The sequence below is a fragment of the Protomyctophum bolini genome (assembly GCF_963924005.1).
Source record: "Protomyctophum bolini genome assembly, chromosome: 12".
NCBI lineage: Eukaryota > Metazoa > Chordata > Actinopteri > Myctophiformes > Myctophidae > Protomyctophum > Protomyctophum bolini.
The window spans coordinates 42,395,227-42,420,115 of record NC_137873.1 but is presented as its reverse complement, the minus strand read 5'-3'; the positions used below and the strand labels follow the sequence as shown (position 1 = coordinate 42,420,115).

At 43.5% G+C, this 24,889-nt stretch overlaps 1 protein-coding gene across 5 annotated transcripts in view; it reads left to right on the top strand.

Moving 5' to 3' along the window:
* The window catches only part of lpin2 (lipin 2), a 54,282-nt gene that overhangs the window by 24,752 nt on the left and 4,641 nt on the right, over positions 1-24,889 (top strand). For all 5 annotated transcript variants that reach the window (XR_013964996.1, XM_080777445.1, XM_080777443.1 and 2 more), the window contains exons 8-19: positions 2,578-2,677; positions 5,940-6,136; positions 7,232-7,325; positions 7,766-7,835; positions 9,322-9,414; positions 9,698-9,780; positions 11,210-11,372; positions 13,978-14,126; positions 20,383-20,469; positions 21,115-21,267; positions 21,743-21,857; positions 23,168-23,271. Coding sequence is in view for 4 of the 5 variants with exons in the window: in XM_080777445.1 (XP_080633571.1) it covers positions 2,578-2,677; positions 5,940-6,136; positions 7,232-7,325; positions 7,766-7,835; positions 9,322-9,414; positions 9,698-9,780; positions 11,210-11,372; positions 13,978-14,126; positions 20,383-20,469; positions 21,115-21,267; positions 21,743-21,857; positions 23,168-23,271 (1,408 nt within the window). In the remaining variant the exon portion in view is untranslated. The remainder of the gene's footprint in view (positions 1-2,577; positions 2,678-5,939; positions 6,137-7,231; positions 7,326-7,765; positions 7,836-9,321; positions 9,415-9,697; positions 9,781-11,209; positions 11,373-13,977; positions 14,127-20,382; positions 20,470-21,114; positions 21,268-21,742; positions 21,858-23,167; positions 23,272-24,889) is intronic.

Genomic DNA, 24,889 nt, shown 5'->3' with positions numbered 1-24,889 from the left:
CTTGTATGAATCTGATCTCAGGTCAGAATGGCTTAAGTATTGCACAAATACCATAAAACACTTTCAGGCCCACAGAGATATTTAAATTAAATTAAATTAAAAGACACCCCATGGCTTTATTGTGCGTTGCACCCGCACCTTGTGTTTTATGTCAAAACGGCATCGCCCACACAATCCATATAGCAGCCTGTGTATTGATTCACATATCGATATATTGCCACGGCGATTAATTTAACCCACCACTAAAAGGAATAATAAAGCGCTAAAGCTTCAATCCATAACTTTAATGTCCTACCTGAAATTCAAAACTGGGTCTCCCCCCACGAAAGACAACATTTCTGCTAGTGCTCTGCCAATACGGCTCTGTCAGAGGAGATGTTGCACTGTGGTATTCAGACCCGAGAACCGTGCCAACGCACAGAGGTTTCAAAGACGCAGCGTCCTCATCTGGTAGCCTACTCCTTAAACCAGTCTAGTCGCTTTGGTGCATTTCTGATCAGTGTTGTTGTTATGTCACGAATGACTACCATGAAATCCACTCTTTGATGATGTGGACAACATCCTGCATACCGGTAACTAAATTCGTGTGTGCGGTGCAGTGAATGTAGACAGACACTAGTACTGTCCGCCTCGGCAGATTCTGTGTTCTGTCGCTGGGTCGTCGCCAGGTTGCACCAGCAAAATGTAGGGTCAAAAACAAATGTGTACATAATACATAATACAAGCTGCACTGGACTATATGCCGGCCATAGACGACATACAGTAGATTTAGATGGTCCCCTAGTGGCCGTTAGCTGTAAAAACCTGTATAGGCCACAGGGTTCAAAGCATGGGGGAAAAAAGTAGCAGCTTATATAGTCCGGAAATTACGGTACGTTTTAAGTGCGGCACCCACATGCGTTTTGTTAGGCGGTCTCACCTGTTTCCAGCCCTATATAAATGAGAGTCTGTTGTTTTGTATTCATTTAGCCCCCTGACCGCTTGTGGTCGAAACATGTTGGTTTAATAAAGGCTGCTCCCTCTTTTAACTTGGTTAATTGGGCGGGAACCCCCTTTTGGTGTTAGCATTATGTCACGCTTTAGCTATTGAAAAATAGCAGATCTACAAGCTCATAGCGCGCCACCGAGTGGCGCGCTACGAGCTTGTAGGTCTGCTATTTTTGAAAAATCGAAGAACGACTGACATAGAAACATAGCTTTTTCAAAAAAACTGTCAGGATGTATAAGACATTTTTAGAATCTGATCTCAGGTCAGAATGGGTTAAGACTAAGAGTGCCCGGATCTCCCTCTTTTTTATTTTTTAATTCGAGGACTATTTAACTAGTTGTTGTTTGTCTGCTCTGACGTTAAATGTCTTCTCTGGTTGCATACAGGGGTCCCAAAGAGGAGCCAGCACCAGGGCCCAGAGGACATACCTGACGTTAAATGTGTTAAATGTCTTCTCTGGTTGCATACAGGTGTCCCAAAGAGGAGCCAGCACCAGGGCCCAGAGGACATATACCTGACGTTAAATGTCTTCTCTGGTTGCATACAGGTGTCCCTAAGAGGAGCCAGCACCAGGGCCCAGAGGACATATACCTGATGTTAAATGTGTTCTCTGGTTGCATACAGGTGTCCCCAAGAGGAGCCAGCACCAGGGCCCAGAGGACATATACCTGACGTTAAATGTGTTAAATGTCTTCTCTGGTTGCATACAGGTGTCCCAAAGAGGAGCCAGCACCAGGGCCCAGAGGACATATACCTGATGTTAAATGTGTTAAATGTCTTCTCTGGTTGCATACAGGTGTCCCCAAGAGGAGCCAGCACCAGGGCCCAGAGGACATATACCTGACGTTAAATGTCTTCTCTGGTTGCATACAGGTGTCCCAAAGAGGAGCCAGCACCAGGGCCCAGAGGACATATACCTGATGTTAAATGTGTTAAATGTCTTCTCTGGTTGCATACAGGTGTCCCAAAGAGGAGCCAGCACCAGGGCCCAGAGGACATATACCTGACGTTAAATGTCTTCTCTGGTTGCATACAGGTGTCCCTAAGAGGAGCCAGCACCAGGGCCCAGAGGACATATACCTGACGTTAAATGTGTTAAATGTCTTCTCTGGTTGCATACAGGTGTCCCAAAGAGGAGCCAGCACCAGGGCCCAGAGGACATATACCTGATGTGATGTTAAATGTCTTCTCTGGTTGCATACAGGTGTCCCCAAGAGGAGCCAGCACCAGGGCCCCGAGGACATATACCTGACGTTAAATGTCTTCTCTGGTTGCATACAGGTGTCCCAAAGAGGAGCCAGCACCAGGGCCCAGAGGACATATACCTGACGTTAAATGTCTTCTCTGGTTGCATACAGGTGTCCCAAAGAGGAGCCAGCACCAGGGCCCAGAGGACATATACCTGACGTTAAATGTCTTCTCTGGTTGCATACAGGTGTCCCTAAGAGGAGCCAGCACCAGGGCCCCGAGGACATATACCTGACGTTAAATGTCTTCTCTGGTTGCATACAGGTGTCCCAAAGAGGAGCCAGCACCAGGGCCCAGAGGACATATACCTGACGTTAAATGTCTTCTCTGGTTGCATACAGGTGTCCCCAAGAGGAGCCAGCACCAGGGCCCAGAGGACATATACCTGGACGACCTCAATGTACTTGAACCTGATGTTGCTGCTCGTTATTTCCCTAAGAGGTCAGTGAGAGATTCGATGCACATTGTTGTTGCTTAACTGAATGTCATTGTTAAAGGGATTGTGACATTTAAAACACATTTTTGTAGATATTTTGTGTTCTTTGGCTTTTCTTGACATCAATTTCACCAAAAAAAACCCAAATTTGAACATTCAGTGTATTCTCCGCTGTCTGGACTTTTGTGAATAATTATGCAAATATGACTCGTGGCTTGGACGGCGGAGGCCTACGTAATGTAACGCTAAACCCCGCCCCCTCTCCTCTGCTCCCTGTCTACCAATTCTACTACCCGCCCCCCTCCTCCTCATCCCCGCCCCTCTCCTCTCCTCCACCTGCTCTCCTCTCTTCTTCCTCATTCTGTCCGCGACTTTGTTTCAGTATAATAATAATAATAATGGCTTCTAGAGAAAAAGCAATCTGCTCCGTTGTCGGCTGTGTCAATCAACACAAGTCCTTGCACTTTCCACCAACTGGCCTAGATGAAGATTCACGCTCTAGGTGGATGCATTTTATTTTTGACGGTAACGTTCCAACCAAGTTGTCAAAGAAGGGACTCTTGGTGTGCGCACATCATTTCACCCCAGAAAGTTTTTCAAATCTCGGACAAGTTCAGAGTGGATTTGCAACCAAACTTTTTATGAACCCAGGAGCAATACCAAGCATTCGTGTCCCAATCCCAACTATAAGTATTTATACTGCAATGATTTGTGTTAAATTGTTGTGCAGTACTATTTGAGTGGACTCACAATAAAAAATCAATCGCCTGCAGCACTCCGAAATGCTTCATGGTAGCCTACTTTTAATTTATAGTCAATCACTGCCACTACCCGCATTAGCTGTGTGTTTGACTATTATTAATCTTTGATTCGTGGCGTGCACCAGCTGTTGTAGATTGCATGTGCTCATTATTGTTCTTGTAATGCGATACAGTGGAATAGCAACGCGCAGCCAACGCTCGTGTGATATAATCCACGTTAAAAGTATGGCGAATAATGATAGGCTATAGTCATTGAGTATGATATCGATGACGATGACATTACACAAGTTTATGTCGACGTGGTCGTGGGGTGAGATATTGCAGGAGTTTCATAGGCGCGTTCGGAAATAGCGCACTAAGCCCACTGGCACTGTGCAATGCAAACTAATAGGCGAGTGCGCTCCGGTGCGGTATTTCCGAACGTGCCTTATTTGTTTACCAACTGTTGCTCGTACGATGACGTTGAATAGAGAATACATGTTACAAAGGGAGTCTACCAACGCGCCTCAAGCCTAAAACGGCTGATCCGGTGCTTCACAGGTGCAGGGACATCAAAGTTGCAAAAGGAGAGGAGACTGGAGCAACACGGACATTTTGAGCCTTTTACGTTTCGACCTTGCGGACGGTCTTCATCAGAGTGGACTCTGATGAAGACCGCAAGGTCGAAACGTTAGTCGTTTTGTATACTCAGCACCTTAATAAAAGGCTCTAAATGTCCGTGTTGCTCCAGTCTCCTCTCCTTTTGCAGCAGAGAATACATGTTGTTGTCCATCCCCTCAGTACATACATGCAGTGATAGTCTTATTATAAATAACATTTTATATAAACTATAAACAAATAGTTATAAAAGGAGAAGAAGTTGCGTGCGTTGGCACTGGCAGCGTTGCTATGGCTGAGATGCTGTGAACTTGTAAAGGAAAAAAAAAAGAACAGTCCCTTTCTCTGAGGGGGGCGGAGAGGTATGGAGGGCTTGAGGGGTGGGGGGGGCGGAGCTGGGTAGTGATTGACAGGAAAGGGGGAATTACCGACATCTACAGGCTAAAATAATGTATTTTTCTATGCCTTCTCAGGATGCATATTACATACACACAAAAACTCCTGGCAAGAAATACTGGAGTGTTCAAAAAAAGTTCAAACTTTTTAGACACGTTTGAAGGACCATGGCCAAGACTTTTAATGTTGTTAAAATTATGTTAAAAATAATGTCATAATACCTTTAAAGTGCTTAGAATAGAATAGTGTAATTTCAGACAAAGGGTGGGGGGAAAAAAAGGCATTTCGGAGACAAAAAACTTCGGAAATCAGAAATGTGTATTGGCATTTCTACGGAATATTATTTTAGCTATTGTTATAATACATGTTTTATTGAATGCATTTTGATAGCCGATGGGGACTTATTAAACTGAGCATGCGTTGTGTTGTTTTTGGCAGCAAATTTAAATTTTAGTTTAGTCATAGTCTTTGGACTGAAGCTTAATTTAGTTTTAGTCATATTTTAGTCACCTGGAATGTCTTAGTGTTAGTCTAGTTTTAGTCGACAAAATCTACAGTTGATTTAGTCGACTAAAATATATTTTGGCGGGCCTTGATGGCGTCGTAATGAGTGTTTTTACACCTTGCTGAAAATAGATCTACAAGCCCACAACGTGTCTCACTGTGACGCGTTGTGAGCTATTTTCAGCATGCAACCAAAGTGTAAAATGACTTATACTGGATCTCTTGTCCACTAGAGTCCCTTCCTAACATTTTAGTCTAGTTTGTATTGTCGACGAAATTGTCAGTATATTTAGTCTTATAGTTTTAGTCGTCGTAGCTTCATTTTCATTTAGTTTCCATTCGTTTTTTGTCAGTGGAAAAAAGGTAGTCGACGAACATTTTTCGTCTTAGTTCTAGTCGACGAAAACAACACTGGTATTGATTACATGGACTGTTTTTTGTTTTTTTTTCACTTAATTTTTATTGAAGGAAGAACAGACAGACAAAAACTCAAATAACAAGACAATACGGGAAAGAAAAGGAAAAAAGACAAAGTAAAAGAAAAAAGGCTGCATTTTTCATATTACAATAAACATTCAGTGAAATTCTATTGCAATATCGCTAGGCTGAGAGAAGAGATTCCACTTTTCCCATTTTTTTTATAGAATTTATCCTCTTGTAGTCTAAGTATGAATGTTAGTTTTTCCATAGAATACAGTTCCTCAATAATGTCCATCCATTGATCTTTCGTTGGTGGGTCCTGTTGGTACCAGCGTCGTGTGATTGCTTTTTTTACTTGATGCTAAGAGGATCTTGATTAAATATTTATCATGTGTTAGAAACTCTTCAGGGATATTTCCAAACGGTAGAAAAGAAACGGACAGAGGTATCTCAAAACACAGAATGGTCTCCAAAGTGGAGTGAATATCCTGCCTACATGGACTGTTTTGCTGTGTCTCTCCCAGTGAGTCGGAGGCGTTGTGTTGGGTTGTATTGATTACATGGACTGTTTTGATGTGTCTCTCCCCAGTGAGTCGGAGGCGTCCGAGGCCGCTGCTAAACACTGGATGGACTCCGAGATGCACTCCGGCTCGCAGTCGCCGCAGTCGGTGGGCAGCGCGGCGGCCGACAGCGGCACCGAGTGTCTGTCGGACTCGGCCAGCGACCTCCCCGACGTCACCCTGTCGCTCTGCGGGGGGCTCAGCGACAACGCCGAGATATCCAAAGGTGAGCCAGAACCAGCCACCACAGCACTTCCATAAACCCATTCTGACCTGAGATCAGATTCATACGAGGTTTCCACTGGACACACACTGGTCTGATCAACCCATTCTGACCTGAGATCAGATTCTAAAAATGTCAGTCGTTCTTTTAGATTTTTCAAAAATAGCAGACCTACAAGCTCGTAGCGCGCCACTCGGTGGCGCGCTATGAGCTTGTAGATCTGCTATTTTTCAATAGCTAAAGCATAACATGATGCTAACACCCAAAACGGGTTCCCGGTCAGAATGGGTTAAAACTGTTTTCATAAACAGTGGGTCGGTCGGGGTCCCATTTATGGGTTGTGGACACATTTGTATGGGTCCCTTTTTTATTTTTGTTTCCTACATTTTGTTTTATATATTTATATATATATATATATATAAACATTCCTCCAAAAAAGTAATGTTTCATGATTTAAAATGGGTTTCAATGAGTAATTTCATGAAAAAAAATCTAAGAAAGATTCTAAGAAATTCCAATTAGACCAGTAAGACGCGCAAACGTGGGAAGCGAACGCAGCTCGTACATATTTGGGTTTTGGACGTATAGCTGCTTTGGGGGACTCCTTATATGGTTATGGCTGAGTCATGGTGACGTAATCACTCAGCTCCATATATGGGCACAAAAGCGGGACAGACACACAGACAGACACACACACAGACAGACATGATCTGCTAGGTCTCATAGTAAGTGCTCACTGCATTTGCAAAAAGTAGTAGCCACTTTGTGAGCTTGTAAATCAGCTATTTTCAGTAGTTTGGGTCCTTCCTGGGGAGACATAAAATTTCACATTTCACCCACTTATACTAGTAACTACTTATACACTTTTACCATAGAGTATATATTAATAGATTTCTCCTCCCATCCACTTGCATTAAGTTGCTCAAAAGCGCACTCCTCCTTCCCGGTAGGAACACAGTGCATTCTGGGATTGATTGATACAAGCTGAGTGCCACACTATTTTTTTTTTTCGTGAAAATGTGAAAACCAGTGCTTTAATTAAACAACAGTTGTTCTTCCCTTCTGTCTTTCTGTCTCTGCTGTCCTTTCTTTACACAGAGAAATTCATGGAGCATCTCATCACCTATCATGAATTTTCTGAAAATCCAGCAATCATAGATAATCCCAATCTGGTAGTAAAGATAGGAAACAGGTACGTTTGGCCATTTCTTCTAATCACAATGAAAGGATTTGATTAGAAATATGTTGTCTAGGGTAGGTACCCTCACAAAAACATGCAGTAATCCTGGTCTCTAAACTGCCTCCCCCTGGCCAGCCGGTGGAGCCTGATGGAGGGGAAAGGAACTGGTTGGAATAACGTGTTCCTTTCACGCGCTACGACGTCCAACCAGGGAAACTCCCTCCTGTCAGGTGTAAAGGAGCAACTTGGACACTCAAGCATGAAGGAAGCATGAGTTAAGTCCGTTGCTGTCCCCAGGTTGGCGGAGGGTGTGTAGAGCCCAGGATCACAGTAGATGATTGACACAGGGGTGAAGGGTTACAAAATCGTGGGATAAAAAAATATATATTAAAAAATATATATATGTTGTTTATATTTGACCTGATGTCCTGAAACATGTTTATTGTCCTCAGATACTATAACTGGACCCTCGCTGCTCCGTTGATTCTAAGCCTGCAAGCATTTCAGAAGAATTTACCAAAGGTAACTCCAATACTTAACCCAGGGGTAATAATAATAATAATAAACTTTATTTGTATAGCACCTTTCATACATAAATGCAGCTCAAAGTGCTTCACAGGGCGAAAATAGAATACAATAAAACACAAGTAGTTAAAATGATAAAACAATGGCAAAGAACAAAATTGAATATAGGAACATAAAATAAATAAAAATAAGTAAAAACTAATAAAAACACCACATGCAGCAAATCAGTCAGGACAGGGTAGGAACGTGCATATTAAAACTCAATTAAAAGCAATGTTGTAGAAGTGGGTTTTGAGCTGAGCTTTAAAAATGTCTACAGAGGCTGCCTGACGAAGGTACAGTGGGAGTTTGTTCCATGCCGACGGCCCGTAGAAGCAAAAAGCTGCTTCCCCGGATTTTCTTTGGCAAAGCGAGCAGGGTAGGCAACCTGCGGCTCTAGAGCCACATGTGGCTCTTATAGGCCCTCTCCCGTGGCTCCCAGTTGAAGAAGTATGAAAAGGAATAAGAGGTTTTCCTTTTCTTTGTGTGTTATGTAATCATAATTTATTATTGAATTTGTAGTAGGCATAAAGTTATTCTTTCATTTTGATATTGCAAAAACAATGTTGCCTATACACCATGCAGATAAAAATAAGAATCAAATTTAATGAAGGAAAATAAGAAGAATGTATTCATGATAAGACATCTTTGTTTGTTTTCACCACCAATGCTGCTGGCTTACTGGTATACAGTATACTTGATATGCTTTGAGAAATCAGGAAACAATAAAATGTAATATTGAAAGACCAGAAAAATCACGAATGATTAAAGTTTGCTTTATTAAAGCAAACATATTTTGCGGCTCCAGATAGAATTGTAATACGTTTTTGGGCCAAAAATGGGCTCTTCTGATAATAAAGGTTGCCTACCCCTGATTTAACCGCTTGTTATGTTATGAGAATGCATGGATAAAACCCAGTGTGTTTTCACAGGGGTTCTCAAAGTTCACTTTTCCATTCCAAGGACCCCAAGTACCCATAGCCTGGACACATGGACAATATTCTGAAATGGCTTAAAAATACATGTTCTTCATCTCTAATGCGCCCCCCCATCCTGCTATTGCACTTCCTCGGGGCACAGCCAGAGGAAATATACAAAGAGACACAGAGGAAACTAAACGAACTAGGATAGTTTTTAGAAGTCCTTATGGTGGAGGCAGACTTAATGCTTAGGGAAGTTTGTGTCGCTTCAGATACCAGTTTGGAGCATTCAATCAAAAGTGAGTTGCGAGCCCCTGCTTTTTTCTACGGAAGTTTGTTCCACAACTTTGGTGCCAACACAGTGAAGGCATGGTGGTCAAGTACTGTGTTCGACCGTGACAATAGCCAATGCCAGCTCACAACGCATCACAATTGCATCGTGTTGTGAGCTTGAGCAATTGGCCCCCCTGGGAGCCGTAGCCCCCACATTGTGTGCTAACAACACTGTTCTTGGTTCTTTGCAGGCTACAGAAGAAGCCTGGGTGAAGGAGAAACTGCCAAAGAAGTCAGGACGCTGGTGGTTCTGGAGAAAGAGGGCGGACAGCACAATCAAACAGGTAGGCAGAGTAGAGACCTATACTGTGTGAACAGGAACGACAATCACCAAACCACAAAACTTTAATATCTCGTGTTCAGCCTTCTGTTGCTAGGCCTCATACTGTATAAGCATTTTGGTCTGAAGATTTGCGATGAGATGAAACCATTTTAAGCTGATGTATACACAGTCGCTCGACAGAGTTTATGTTATATAAGCATTAGAACATTTAAATGTTGCCCTTACTTAACTGGAACACACCTGCTGTGATCTGACATGCTTTTTCCTCCTCTTCTCTAAACCAGTCGGATTCCAAGATGGAGACTAAGGAGGAGTCTGGGCTGGGGGAGGACGGAGCCTCCATGTCTCCCACCAGCCTTGTCCTGGCGTAAGTCAATGATTCTCAGCGTTTGTTTTGAACCCATTCTGACCTGAGATCAGATTCATACGAGGTTTCCACTAGGACACACACTGGTCTGATTAACCCATTCTGACCTGAGATCAGATTCTAAAAATGTCAGTCGTTCTTCGATTTTTCAAAAATAGCAGACCTACAAGCTCGTAGCGCGCCACTCGGTGGCGCGCTATGAGCTTGTAGATCTGCTATTTTTCAATAGCTAAAGCATAACATGATGCTAACACCGAAATGGGTTCCCGTTCAGAATGGGTTAAAATATTTAAATTGTAGCCCTGGACCACTATTGGAGCAATTCTCAAGGACCACCCCACCCCACCTCACCTCCCCACAACTACGTATTTAGTATATAAGAAGTGGTGTTATTGCGCACCACACAACACAGCTGATCTACAAACTCACAAGGTCTCAACACATCGCAGCCTGACATGTTGCTAATTGTAACCTATTCTCTATTTTCGCACATTTTTGCACAATTATAGCAAGCCCTTAGCAGTCAACCTTTTCCCCACACTATGCCTATCTATAATTCAAATTAAAATGTATGTTCTTAAATTTGATGGACTAAGCCTATGTTTTTACTTTTAACAAAGATTTACAAACAAAAAAAAGTATAAAAACATTTAGTTCCCATGAACATCCTGTCATCGTCATAATCTTTCGACCGCGGTCGAGATCATGGATTTCACAATTCCATGCCGGACTTTCCGGTCCTTCATTGCCATCCCCAGTTCCTGCTTTGCTGCTGCATGTGTCCCTATAGCGATGACATCATGTGTCCCTATAGCGATGACATCATGTGTCCCTATAGCGATGACATCATGTGTCCCTAGCGATGACCTCAGGGAACGACAGGTTTCTACCTCTGGTCTGCTGTGAGGCAGGAAGATATAACCTCATTGTCAGCTCTGTAGTCATCCTGTAATTATATAACATCCTGTAATGATGGCATGAAACAGTGACGTAAGTCACCCCACCCACACCCAGGGACATCCAGGGTTATTGACACTTGTACAGTCAGTAACAGTCAGTCAATGAGTCCAGTGACCATTTGAACGTTATCGAGGCCATGTCACTGTGACACAGGCTCATAAATCTCACTGGATGAGACTTTACTTAACACGTACAATAATAACTGAAAAGTCAAAAAAGGAACAGTAGTTCGTGTGTAGTATTTCTGCAAGCGGAAAATGCATACCGAGCGTTGACTCGTTAAAACCGGGAAAGCATCCGTATAAGCCTTCTGGCTTCTTCCTTTCCTTGCATTGTATTTTTGTTTCTTTGATATGTTATTGGCCATTTTTTTGTACTTTATGCTAAATAAATAAACCTAACCCTAAAACATTAGGATTTAGAAGACATGTGGGTGTTAATGTGACCTCTGACCTGGTGTTTCCTGCAGGCCTCCGAAGCCAACGGACTCGTCCAGTGACGAGGGTGACCTGGAGGTCAGCGCCGTGTCGTCCTGCCAGGAGCGCCTGCAGCCGCTGGACGCCCCTCCCCCCAACCACCCCACCGCCCCCCACGCCTACAGGAAGTCACTGCGTCTCTCCTCCAATCAGATAGTGAGTAACAAACAGACACACACGGCCTGCTCTGATTGGCCTACCGAACGTCCCCTTCTGTGACACGCCTGTGCTCCGAAAACCTAAAAGCCGTGTTGTGCAAGGACGCGCTGTGATTGGCCAGTAGTTATAAGTGAAGCTGTCAGGTGGATCATTTCCTAGCAGTATTATTATTATTATTATTATTATTATTATTATTATTATTATTATTCCAGTATGAATTATAATTTGATGCTGGCTTTTAGGAAGGAAAGTGGATTAACCCATTCTGAACGGGAACCCGTTTTGGTGTTGGCATCATGTTATGCTTTAGCTATTGAAAAATAGCAGATCTACAAGCTCATAGCGCGCCACCGAGTGGCGCGCTACGAGCTTGTAGGTCTGCTATTTAAAAAAAAATCAAAGAACGACTGACATTTTTTAGAATCTGATCTCAGGTCAGAATGGGTTCATCAGACCAGTGTGTGTCCAGTGGAAACCTCGTATGAATCTGATCTCAGGTCAGAATGGGTTAACGGCTGTCTGGCTGACATGGACTGGTCTCTAATGCTCACACACGCTTTTATTGTGTTCTGGGATCACACTGGCAGGCTATACTAGTAAACACTAAGTAAGTAGCCTTGCCGAGCCATGAGGCCCACAGGGCAGGAGCCTATCTCCTGTTTCTGTAGCGTGAGTCAGCTTGATGTACTAGTACAATTTACAATTTACAATTTAGGCATTTAGCAGACGCTCTTAATCCAGAGCGACTTACATTAAGCAAGAACAAAAAGCATGGGGAATACATCACATAAAAACATCTATCATGAAACATGCGTAAGCTAAGAAAGTAACAGTGGAATATCTATGATATACATTATGTACTATGACGTGCTATGACTACATACAATGCACTTATGCTGTTTACATAACATGCTATAAGTCTGTATCAAATGCTATCCAAGTCTACAGAATTGCTATCTAAAGGGGTGGGGTAAGTGCTATGGGCCATGATGGAGTCTGAAAAGGTGGGTTTTCAGACTACGGCGGAAGATTGTACACCCCCTGGGCATGACGCTGTCGCAGGAATTTACCCCCAATCCAACCCTTGATGCTGAGTGTCAAGCAGGGAGAGGCAGTCTTTGGTATGACCCGGCCGGGGATTGAACCCCGACCTCCCAGTCTCAGCTAGGGCGGACACTCTAACCAACTAACTAAGGCCACTGAGCTGGTTACTGACTAGTAAACAGTGGTGGGAAGTAACTAAGTACATTTACTCAAGTACAATTTTGAGGTATTTGTACTGAGGTATTTGAAAACTTTAGTTCCTAGTTACTTTGATTATTATTACATAACATAATGTACATTAAACACTTCAACCCTATACATTTCGGCCATTTGAAAATAGCTGATCTACAAGCTCACAATGCGTTGCATGGCGACGCATTGTGAGCTTGTAGATCGTCTATTTTTTCAAAAGATTTTTTTCATACATTTGAAAACTTGAAATGGGACATTCTGCATAGTGAGTACTTTCTAATTTTGGTACTTTTAAGTACATTTTGAAGCCAATACTTTTGTACTTTCACCCAAGTACATTTTGAAACTCCGGTACTTTTACTCACAGTAACAGAGTAGTTCTACATTGCAGTATTGATTTTGAGTACTTTTTTCCACCACTGCTTTTTTCTGCTGGTCTGTTTGCTAGATTGGACTAGAGCACCCTCTCCTGGTCAAAGCTAGCGCTGACCCGGTCACTGTTCCATTCCAATACGAGCCTGTAGGTGGCTCCAAAACTCCATTTGCATTACTAATCCTACCATAACCCATTAAGACCCATACAGATTCTACAAATGTCTTCCTGACAGTTTTGTGAAACACCGTATGTTTCTTTATCAGTGATGCTATTTCAACTCAGGGACCCGCAGAATGATATATATTTGGCCGCCGGAACCCCTTCTAAAAATTGGTTGTTCCAGGGACCCCCCCCCCCCCCCCACCACCACCAGAATAATTTTCACGATTTTTCAAAAATAGCAGATCTGCTATTTTTGAACAGCTAAAGTTTAAAATAATGGTTAAAAACTGGTTTAAAGCTAAGGTGACACAGATCAGGTCTTAATAGGATAAAACATTAACAAAATATTGAACGAGTGCTGCCTTGTAGCAGCGTGTGACTTCTAAAACAGACTCGTAGTCCCTGTCGGAGGTTTGACAAGGTGTGTGTGTGTGTGTGTGTGTGAATGGGTTTGTTCGTGGGGGGGGTGTTTGGCATGAGTTAACCCATTCTGACCTGAGATCAGATTCATACGAGGTTTCCACTGGACACACACTGGTCTGATTAACCCATTCTGACCTGAGATCAGATTCTAAAAAATGTCAGTCGTTCTTTGATTTTTTCAAAAATAGCAGAACTACAAGCTCGTAGCGCGCCACTCGGTGGCGCGCTATGAGCTTGTAGATCTGCTATTTTTCAATAGCTAAAGCATAACATGATGCTATAACACCAAAATGGGTTCCCGTTCAGAATGGGTTGATAACTCTCTGGTTTCCTCCTCCTCCTCCAGACCAGTCTGAAGCTGAAGGAATGAGTTAATAACTCTCTTGTTTCCTCCTCCTCCTCCAGACCAGTCTGAAGCTGAAGGAAGGGCCCAATGACGTGACGTTCAGCATCACCACGCAGTACCAGGGCACGTGTCGCTGCGAGGGCACCATCTACCTGTGGAACTGGGACGACAAGGTCATCATCTCCGACATCGACGGCACCATCACCAAGTACGTCTAATACATCTAACGCTGCTTTTCCTCCGGGCTTTTTCCCTCCCAGGGGGTCGCCAATCAGCCCTCCATCCATCTCACCCTGTCCTCGCTCTGCCTCCTCTTCTCTAACTTCACGTCCTCTTTCACTACATCCATAAATGTCCTCTTGGGTCTTCTTCCTCTTCTTTTTTTTTCACTTAATTTTTATTGAAGGAAGATCAGACACAAAAAAACTCAACTAACAAGACAATACGGGAAAGAAAAGAAAGAAAAAGGACAAAAAGTAAAGAAAAAAAGGCTGCATTTTTCACATTACAACAAACATTCAATGAAATTCTATTGCAATATCGCTATAGGCTGAGAGAAGAGATTCCACTTTTCCCATTTTTAAGTGGTGCAACCACTTCTACATCCAGCTTTGTCCGTGTACCTGTGTACCTGTGTACGTGTGTGTATGAGCACGAGTATGTTACAGATTTATACCAGTAGGGGGCGCCAGAAACAGAGAGGGGTAGTGCTGTGTCTCTAATGAGAGAGAGAGAGAGAGAGAGAGAGAGAGAGGGAGGGGAGTTGCACCACTTGGTTCACACAGGTGTGATTTTTTTTATAGAATTTATCCTCTTGTAGTCTCAGTATGAATGTTAGTTTTTCCATATAATACAATTCCTCAATAATGTCCATCCATTGATCTTTCGTTGGTAGGGTCTTCTTCCTCTTCTAGGCCTCCTGCCTGCCAGTTCCAACCTCGACATCCCTCTAGTCTAGCGATATACTCTGTAGTAACGCGTCCAGACCATCTCAGTCTGGCCTCTCTGGCTTTATCTCCAAAACATTTATTTGCTTTATTTATTTGCTTTATCTACAAAACCAAGTATGTGCGACGCGTGCTGCTCCAAAATGGACACCCTTTTATTGATTGATTTTTTGTGACATTTAATTTCACAGTATGTAGAACGGATCACAACCAAAGCACGGGTCAATAGTCAATAGTACAGAAAGTGCTACTTTGTGGACGAAACCATGATAAAGCACTGAGACTTGTTTACAGCAGGGTCCTCCATCAGAACATTTAACCCATTCTGAACGGGAACCCATTTTGGTGTTAGCATCATGTTATGCTTTAGCCATTGAAAAATAGCAGATCTACAAGCTCATAGCGCGCCACCGAGTGGCGCGCTACGAGCTTGTAGGTCTGCTATTTTTGAAAAATCGAAGAACGACTGACATTTTTAGAATCTGATCTCAGGTCAGAATGGGTTCATCAGACCAGTGTGTGTCCAGTGGAAACCTCGTATGAATCTGATCTCAGGTCAGAATGGGTTAATGACGTACAAATGTATAATTTTATGAAAACGTAAAAAAGGAAAACAGGAAATCAAAATATAAAAGTAAAATAAGGGAAAAACAGGCGAGGGGGGGCTCTTGACTTTCTTTTTTACGGGTGCCAGTTTTGAATTGCAGCTGTCTGTAGGTGCTCTTTGAGGGCGGTTTTGAAGGAGATATAAAAGAGGCCAAAATAGAAACCTTTTTACAGAGGCATTGTTCCAGAAATACTGGTCTGGGCAGTGCGATCATTTACAGTAATATCCATCCGTCCTCCTTTGTGACGCACCACATCTAATTGGCCTTGGATCCTCATCACATACTGTACTGTTCTAGCGACCGCTTTTATGAATCGAAATCCCAGATTACATGGAGGATATGAAGGCCACCACCGGTGCTGGTGTGGGGGCACACACACACACACACACACAGCGCACTGACATTATGTGTTCTTAATCTTAAACCATTTCCACCTGAGGAAGATTCTAAAACAGTCTTCTATGTCAGTCGTTCTCAAACATTTTCATGTCAAGGACCCCCAAATATTATATATGTAATTGGCCGCCGACCCCCATCTGAAAACATGTTGTTCCAGGGACAAAGCTATGAGTTAAAACGTTCGCTCTGAAAGAATATATATTCAAAGATTTGCGACACATTTTCACGATTTTTCAAAAATAGCAGACCTACAAGCTCTATGAGCTTGTAGATCTGCTATATTTCAATATATTTCAAAGTATAACATAATGCTTTAAAACACCAAAAGGGGTTCCCGCCCGAAATGGGTTAAAAGTCGATATGTTGCTCACACACTGAAACTCGGCCCCTTCATTTGAAGATTGAGCCTTGTTGTAATACAGAATGTATTTGATTTGAACAGTGAGTCATGTTCTTTCTATACTTTTTTTTTTTTCCTATCTCACAAATCAATTCTTCCACCATTATTCTCCTACTCAGAACAGAACATCCTGTCCACTTTTACCAACGCGTTGACAAAAGTATGCACCTCCTCCAAGCCCTTCAACTATACCCCCCCCCCCCCCCCCCCCTAAGTCCTGATAGTGGGATGTCACTATAGTACTGTTTATTTCTTTGGCCCGTTTGACTGTCAAGGGTTCAGCCTCCAGGAAGAAACCCTAAATACAAAGTTAATATTGCACATAAAAACGACTCCAGGGTGAATTAAGTACTGTCACCTCATAGACACATACAGTAGACTCCAGGGTGTCTAATGAAGTACTGTCACCTCATAGACACATACAGTAGACTCCAGGGTGTCTAATGAAGTACTGTCACCTCATAGACACATACAGTAGACTCCAGGGTGTCTAATGAAGTACTGTCACCTCATAGACACATACAGTAGACTCCAGGGTGTCTAATGAAGTACTGTCACCTCATAGACACATACAGTAGACTCCAGGGTGTCTAATGAAGTACTGTCACCTCATAGACACATACAGTAGACTCCAGGGTGTCTAATGAAGTACTGTCACCTCATAGACACATACAGTAGACTCCAGGGTGTCTAATGAAGTACTGTCACCTCATAGACACATACAGTAGACTCCAGGGTGTCTAATGAAGTACTGTCACCTCATAGACACATACAGTAGACTCCAGGGTGTCTAATGAAGTACTGTCACCTCATAGACACATACAGTAGACTCCAGGGTGTCTAATGAAGTACTGTCACCTCATAGACACATACAGTAGACTCCAGGGTGTCAAACGAAGTACTGTCACCTCATAGACACATACAGTAGACTCCAGGGTGTCAAACGAAGTACTGTCACCTCATAGACACATACAGTAGACTCCAGGGTGTCTAATGAAGTACTGTCACCTCATAGACACATACAGTAGACTCCAGGGTGTCTAATGAAGTACTGTCACCTCATAGACACATACAGTAGACTCCAGGGTGTCTAATGAAGTACTGTCCCCTCATAGACACATACAGTAGACTCCAGGGTGTCTAATGAAGTACTGTCACCTCATAGACACATACAGTAGACTCCAGGGTGTCTAATGAAGTACTGTCACCTCATAGACACATACAGTAGACTCCAGGGTGTCTAATGAAGTGCTGTCACCTCATAGACACATGAAAAACTGGAAAAATACGGAAACTTTAAATGAAAAAAGCGGGAATCGCATACAGTAGATGATGGATGGAGCACCTGTTGCACACCACACCACACCACACCATCTATTTGATCTTCATCAGGTCATGTGATGAACATACACAAAAGTTTGTACTTTTATAATAAGGGAGTGTTCCCCCCCATTATCCAATCAGAAATCACCACATTTTGGTGCCACTCCTGTCACTGCAGGTGTGACCCGTCAACCCTAAGTGAGCAGGTGCATGGGAACCCAGACATTTTAATCTGATCTGTTCAGAAATCCTTCAGTGCACACCAATTAAAAACATTTAAAAAATGTATATATCTGTGTCTGTGGTGACTCATTTCACCAATGCATCAAATCAAGATCTCACAAGTCCTGTGGACTGTCACCATTTACAGTTATTTTAGTTTTATTATCCAAACCAAGTAAAACTCTGGCAATAAAACAGAAGAACAGAAAAATACTGATGTAATATCAGTATACTGTGGAGAACATTATAAAGAACAATGAAGAGAACAAAGTAGAAACTACAAACAAACCCCAAGGGTGTGTACAGTAGGTGCAATAACGCCTGGGGTAAAGAAACAAAAAAATGAAATACATAATACACACCAAATATAAATATAATGGGCACATAAATATGCACCAGGTTGCAACAGTACCACAGCGTTTAACCCATTCTGACCTGAGATCAGATTCATACGAGGTTTCCACTGGACACACACTGGTCTGATGAACCCATTCTGACCTGAGATCAGATTCTAAAAATGTCAGTCGTTCTTCGATTTTTCAAATATAGCAGACCTACAAGCTCATAGCGCGCCACTCGGTGGCGCGCTATGAGCTTGTAGATCTGCTATTTTTCAATAGCTAAAGTATAACATGATGCTAATACCAAAATGGGTTCCCGTTCAGAATGGGTTAACATGACGTGGAAGCTTTTTATAGCCCCGTCTTTCCTTTCGGCCCGCTCGCCAAATCAACGTCCGCTCCAGTGCTGTCCGCTCCTCTGACACCCACTCTGTGACGCTTATAGATGAACGGCATCAAATGGACCGAGGTTGACTGACTGCTGCTTATTAGGCTGGTGAACCCTTGGGAGGGGTGTGTGTGTGTGTGTGTGTGTGTGTGTGTGTGGGGCTGTCTTTTGGTAAAGCAGGCTGAGAAGCACATTCTCCATAATGAGGTCATTTACATTTCTGTGTGTTTCTTCGTGTGAATGTTGAAGGTTGAGGCACAGTCCCGCCCCCGCCACAGGAACCGTCCTCATTAACCCATTCTGACCTGAGATCAGATTCATACGAGGTTTCCACTGGACACACACTGGTCTGATTAACCCATTCTGACCTGAGATCAGATTCTAAAAATGTCAGTCGTTCTTCGATTTTTCAAAAAATAGCAGACCTACAAGCTCGTAGCGCGCCACTCGGTGGCGCGCTATGAGCTTGTAGATCTGCTATTTTTCAATAGCTAAAGCATAACATGATGCTAACACCAAAACGGGTTCCCGTTCAGAATGGGTTAACGGGAGCTTTCATAATGTCTTTATATTTCACATGAAACAAAGCCCAGACTTTTGGACGTTTTGTGACATCCTTTGAACAAACGGTAGTGGTTATTACTGCCACGGAGCTCAGCGTAGTCCTCCTGCCCAGTTTGGTGACGTACGGTACGGTACGGTACAGTACGGTACACCTGAGACCACGTTTCAGGGAAAAAAATAAGTGTGTGTGTGGGAGGGGGAGGAGGGGGGGGGCGGGTAGCTGATGCACCTCGTGATGCTGGGTATGATAGTGGTTCTCTTGCTTGTTTTTAATTTGATTTAAGTACAGTGGTGTGTATATTATTATTATGGCTTTTGTACTGTGGGTATATTAAAAGTCCATAGAATCTATAGAGTCCATAGAATTCAAGATATCATCATACACATCGGGGGTGTCCAAAGTGCGGCCCCCCGGGAAGAATTGTATGGGACATTTTTTTTTACATTGGTAAATAAATGCCCAGGTGAATAAAAAAACTTCAGAGTATAATTTGTCAGGATTCCTTGTGGCTTGTTCTCTCATTCTGAAGGGGTCAAAGAAAGGCTATTTTATTTAATTTACCTTTCATTTTTGCCTTGCACGTCTGGTTATTCGTACTAGTAGGTGGCCCTTTGGGTGATTTCATATTTTCCTTTTGAAATAAGTTTGACATCCCTGTAATGTACATACTTGCTTGTCCCCTCGATTCCCCTGGTTCACGGAAGTACTTTCTCTATGGATTTACTTTCTCTGGGTTATTGTCAGGGAGGTGTCTCTGTATCGTTTGCGACAGTCAGTCACTCCTATATGATACAGTCCGTTTCTAGCGAAAATGTAACTAATTCAGTAGCAGTAACAATAGCGTTTTCTCTCAGTCAGTTGATTCTTCATGAGTGTGAAGCGGCCTGGATGATTTGTTTATTTTTAAACGACAGTTATTATATGAGGCGATCTAAAATGGGGATTACAATGCAAATAAAAAGTACATGATTTGCGCCCTCTAATTACTAGTGTCTTCCAGTTGTTTGGAGGGACCAGCTGGGGAAAGAGGGCTGGACTCTACTTCTAAGATCAATTTAAATTCCTTCATCCTCCTCACTAACTCTCTGACTGTTTCTCCACTTCCGTGACTGACTTAAGACTTTCTCACACACACACACACACACACACACACACACACACACACACACGCACACACCTGAGAGGTGGCAGGCTATAGGAACCCGGGTGAGAATAATGAGCCAGTGGTCCAGTCGGTGATGTGTTTTGTGCATCTCTGTGTGTTTTCTCAGGTCGGACGTGTTCGGACAGATCCTGCCACAGCTGGGGAAAGACTGGACCCACCAGGGGATCGCCAAGCTCTACCACTCAGTAGCCGAGTACGTACAGACAAATATATACTGCTTATATCAACTATAAATACAGTGTAATTGTGTTTAGTGGTCTATAATCATGAACAAATAAAATGATTAAAAGGTGGCAGATTTTGAATGCAGATTATTTTGTATCCTTTTGTGCTCTCTGAAGGATCTCATACTCTTCTTTCAGAAAACATAAGAATAATAAATAGGCTCTTCCAACTGTAATGATAATGTTCTGGTACTGCCTTCAATTAGCTCATGAACCCCCCCATTGGTCGAGACTTTAGACCTCTGACACGCTCCATGGGGCGATGGGCTATTATTCTCTGCCTTCATTATGGAACTCCATTAATTAACCCATTCTGACCGGGAACCCATGTTGGTGTTAGCGTCATGTTGTGCTTTAGCTATTGAAAAATAGCAGATCTACAAGCTCATAGCGCGCCACCGAGTGGCGCGCTACGAGCTTGTAGATCTGCTATTTTTGAAAAATCGAAGAACCACTGACATTTTTTTAGTCTGATCTCAGGTCAGAATGGGTTAATCTGACCAGTGTGTGTCCAGGTGGAAACCTCGTATGAATCTGATCTCAGGTCAGAATGGGTTAAGTGACAGCCAGGCCTGCAGCCTAACGAGCGTCCATGCCTTTCCCTTTTGGTTCAGGAACGGCTACAAGTTCCTGTACTGCTCGGCGCGCGCCATCGGCATGGCCCACATGACGCGCGGCTACCTGCAGTGGGTCAATGACGAGGGCACCATCCTCCCCCGAGGCCCGCTCATGCTGTCCCCCAGCAGCCTCTTCTCTGCCTTCCACAGGTACACTTAGCTCTGATCCATAGCTCTAATGCGTGCATTAGAGCTATGTTACTATCAACTTCCGCCGCTCGCATGAATGCAGACCAGCCTCTACTCTTTAGTGTAAATAAAAAGAACGTTTTTGCTACTCACCAAAACAAAGGCGGGTTGTGTCAATAGAAAGACTACTTTCCTTAGTGGAAGCACTCTGAGCCCCCCCCCCCCCATCACCACACGTATAAACTGTACTTTTTGGCCAAAAAGGGATTTTGTTTCCACCGGAAAAAAAACATTTTTAGTTACTCCGCTGCGCCCTCTACTGATATTGCCCAGAGAACTGCCTCATATAGGATATTTTTCCTCCGGTGAAAAAATATCCCTTTTTGGCCAAAAAGTACCGTTTAATAAAAATAAAAGTGTGGTAATGCCTGGAGGGGGATTATCTCACGTGGCGTGGCATGTTGATCTAATTGAACTGTCTGCTTGCTTCTCGCAGGGAGGTCATTGAGAAGAAACCCGAACTCTTTAAGATCGAATGCCTTACGGACATCAAGAACCTGTTCCAGCACAACAAGCAGCCGTTCCACGCTGCCTTCGGGAACAGAACCAATGTGAGTCAATGATACCTGTACGGAGGCATGACGCCTTGGCCCCACGTGTCTGTAGAACAGAACCAATGTGAGTCAATGATACCTGTAGGGAGGCATGACGCCTTGGCCCCATGTGTCTATAGAACAGAACCAATGTGAGTCAATGATACCTGTAGGGAGGCATGACGCCTTGGCCCCATGTGTCTGTAGAACAGAACCAATGTGAGTCAATGATACCTGTAGGGAGGCATGACGCCTTGGCCCCATGTGTCTGTAGAACAGAACCAATGTGAGTCAATGATACCTGTACGGAGGCATGACGCCTTGGCCCCACGTGTCTGTAGAATAGAAACCTGTACAGAGGCATGACGCCTTGGCCCCACGTGTCTGTCCACTGCGTACCTCTCTCTCTTCCGTTTGTTTTTATTAATTAGTAGCTGGTATAGCTCTAACAAAATATGCTTGTAGTAATCACTGTTGAAGGTGACTGGAATTGCTGGTATGGTTATTGAAAACCTGCCTGAAGCTCCATATGATCTGTTGCCGATACAAGTTGAAATAACTGAAACAAACACCGTCCTGTGTTCTGTTCCGTCACCTCAATCTGAATCTCAATTCCGAGAGATTACAATACAGCCAAAGATCGTCAAAAGGTCTAAGGTCAAATACGCCGAGCGTTGCCTATAGCGATGGAAAATGCTGCTGTACGGTACATATTAGCGAGAACGTTCTGATCTGAATCAATAAAATAAATAAAAAACCTTAATTCACATCATTCACAAAGTGGCTCTCAATGAACACTTTTAGACATGTCTGAGAGTGATCTAAACATCTCTGTAAACGCTGCTCCCTGGGTGTACTAGTTCAACAAGCATGACATGCGTCTGATTTACCAAATAATCATAATATTGTACAGTATGAAACGATGCTTCAGGCAGAGGCTGGACCCTTTAGGCTGAGGTCATTGATGGACCGAGGCCCCGTGTGGCCTCATGCGTTGTAGGGAGCTCAGGCTGGGTACGCTGTCTCATCTTCAGCTGCACAAACACCGACACCCTGTTGGAACACAGGAGGGAGCCTGTAACCCCCAACACACACACACACACACACACACACACACACACACACACACACACACACACTCACACTCACCATCTAAGACGTATAGTCTAGTCATTTCACCATTACTCACATCAGGCGGAGCACAAACAGGAAACCTGTGGTCAATGTTAGTCTGTACCACTGCATACGTAGCTCTGACTAATAATGTGATGTGATCCTTTTAAAAAAAAACAAATTAACCCCTTGTGTCTGCCTGTCTGTCCATCCAGGATGTCTTTGCCTATAAGGAGGTGGGAGTTCCCGAGTGCCGGATCTTCACGGTCAACCCCAAGGGAGAGCTGATCCAGGAGCAGACCAAGGGCAACAAGTCCTCGTAAGTGTCCACCGACTCCATCCATCCATCCATCCATGCACACGTCGTCTGTCGTGTCCGCTCGGTTTCCGCTTATAGGATCCGTTGATTATTGAGTAGGGGGTTGGCCAGCGTATACCGAAAGTCTGACATGCGTTAGAAATCACCCGCGCCCGGCCGGTTACAAACCACCCGCGGCGTCCGCGTGTGGTTTAGGGTTCGGTTAGTGTTTGGGTACGGTGGCGGACTAGTGACGGTCGGACTCTTTGGTTATTCGTAACCGTTTTAGTGATGGAATTAAGCCAACATAAATAAACAACTCCGTTCATCACAGTTCATAAACATCGTCATCTATCCACACATGGAACTGAGACATTGCCTTGGCTTAGCCTTGACTTGTGTTTCTTGGGAGAGAGAGACTGCTTCTACGTGTACTACTAGCCCAGGGATCGTTGAAAACGTTAGTGTAAAGTACAGTATGATGGAGTCCTTTATCAGGGTTTCATTGGGTTATCAATAATAAATGAGCCTCAACCACTGAAGCCCTTTAGGCCACTTGACTGCAGTCCCTCAAGGCTCTTATGCGTTCGCTCCCTGTATCTTCTGCCGAAAGGAATAGCCCACGATCTATTCTACAGCTCACAGTGCATCTCGTGGTGAGGCTGTACGTCTGCTATTTAACTCCAGTGTTCTCCCCAAAATAGGGACCCAAGCAAGGGTTCATGTGGATTAAAACGTGTGAAATCGTGCCAACTCTAAAGGTCCCTGCACACTGAACGCGTTTTTTCTGATTTCTAGCTGCGTTTCTCCATCGGTTTTCCCGAAAAACGAGTCCAGTGTGCAACCACCGTAAGGCCTTAAATATATTAGAAAGTCGGAAATACAAAATTCTTTCCTAGACAGAAGATTTCTCACCACTTCACAGTTCACCACTCTTCCATTATGAGTAAGTTTGTGCAGTTTTCCACCATCACTAATTGGTTTCTGTTCAATGACAACATACTGGAGAGGTGGGTATGGCGTTGACAAGACCAGGCAATGTCTAGACAGGTAATGGAGGCTAAGCCACATTTACCCACCTCATTATTCCAGAAATATCATGCACCTCTCACAGAGCTGTTACACAGAAGTCTATGGACTATCAGTCCGTCATTGTGGCCTTCTTGGCCAAGGACAGATTGTGCTCCCATAGATGGGAGTATTCAACGCCCACAAGTGGCGAGGTATTGTGACCGCCACCTGAGTCGTGTTAGTCGGGGAGGAGAAACAAGCGTTCCCTCATGTGTTGGCCAAACAGATGGTGGAAAAACAGTGACATTTGTCGATATATGAAACTTACTCGTCGTCGTCATCATGATCTCGCTTGGCATCGCTTTATCATGAACAAAAAGAGCGCTTGGCAGTCGGTAGTAATGATCGTCACAAACTCGATGAAACCATAAATGATTCCAGCAGAACAGGACTCAGGACTCGAGGGATGCGTATGGAGATAATTCGGAGAAGGCAGCCAAATTATAAAGACAGGAAAGACATTTATTATATATATGCATATTTTATCACATCTCATCTCATATGCTTGTCTCAAATAATGTGTGTTGATCCATCTATCTTCAGTAGACCTTTAAATGAATATACATTG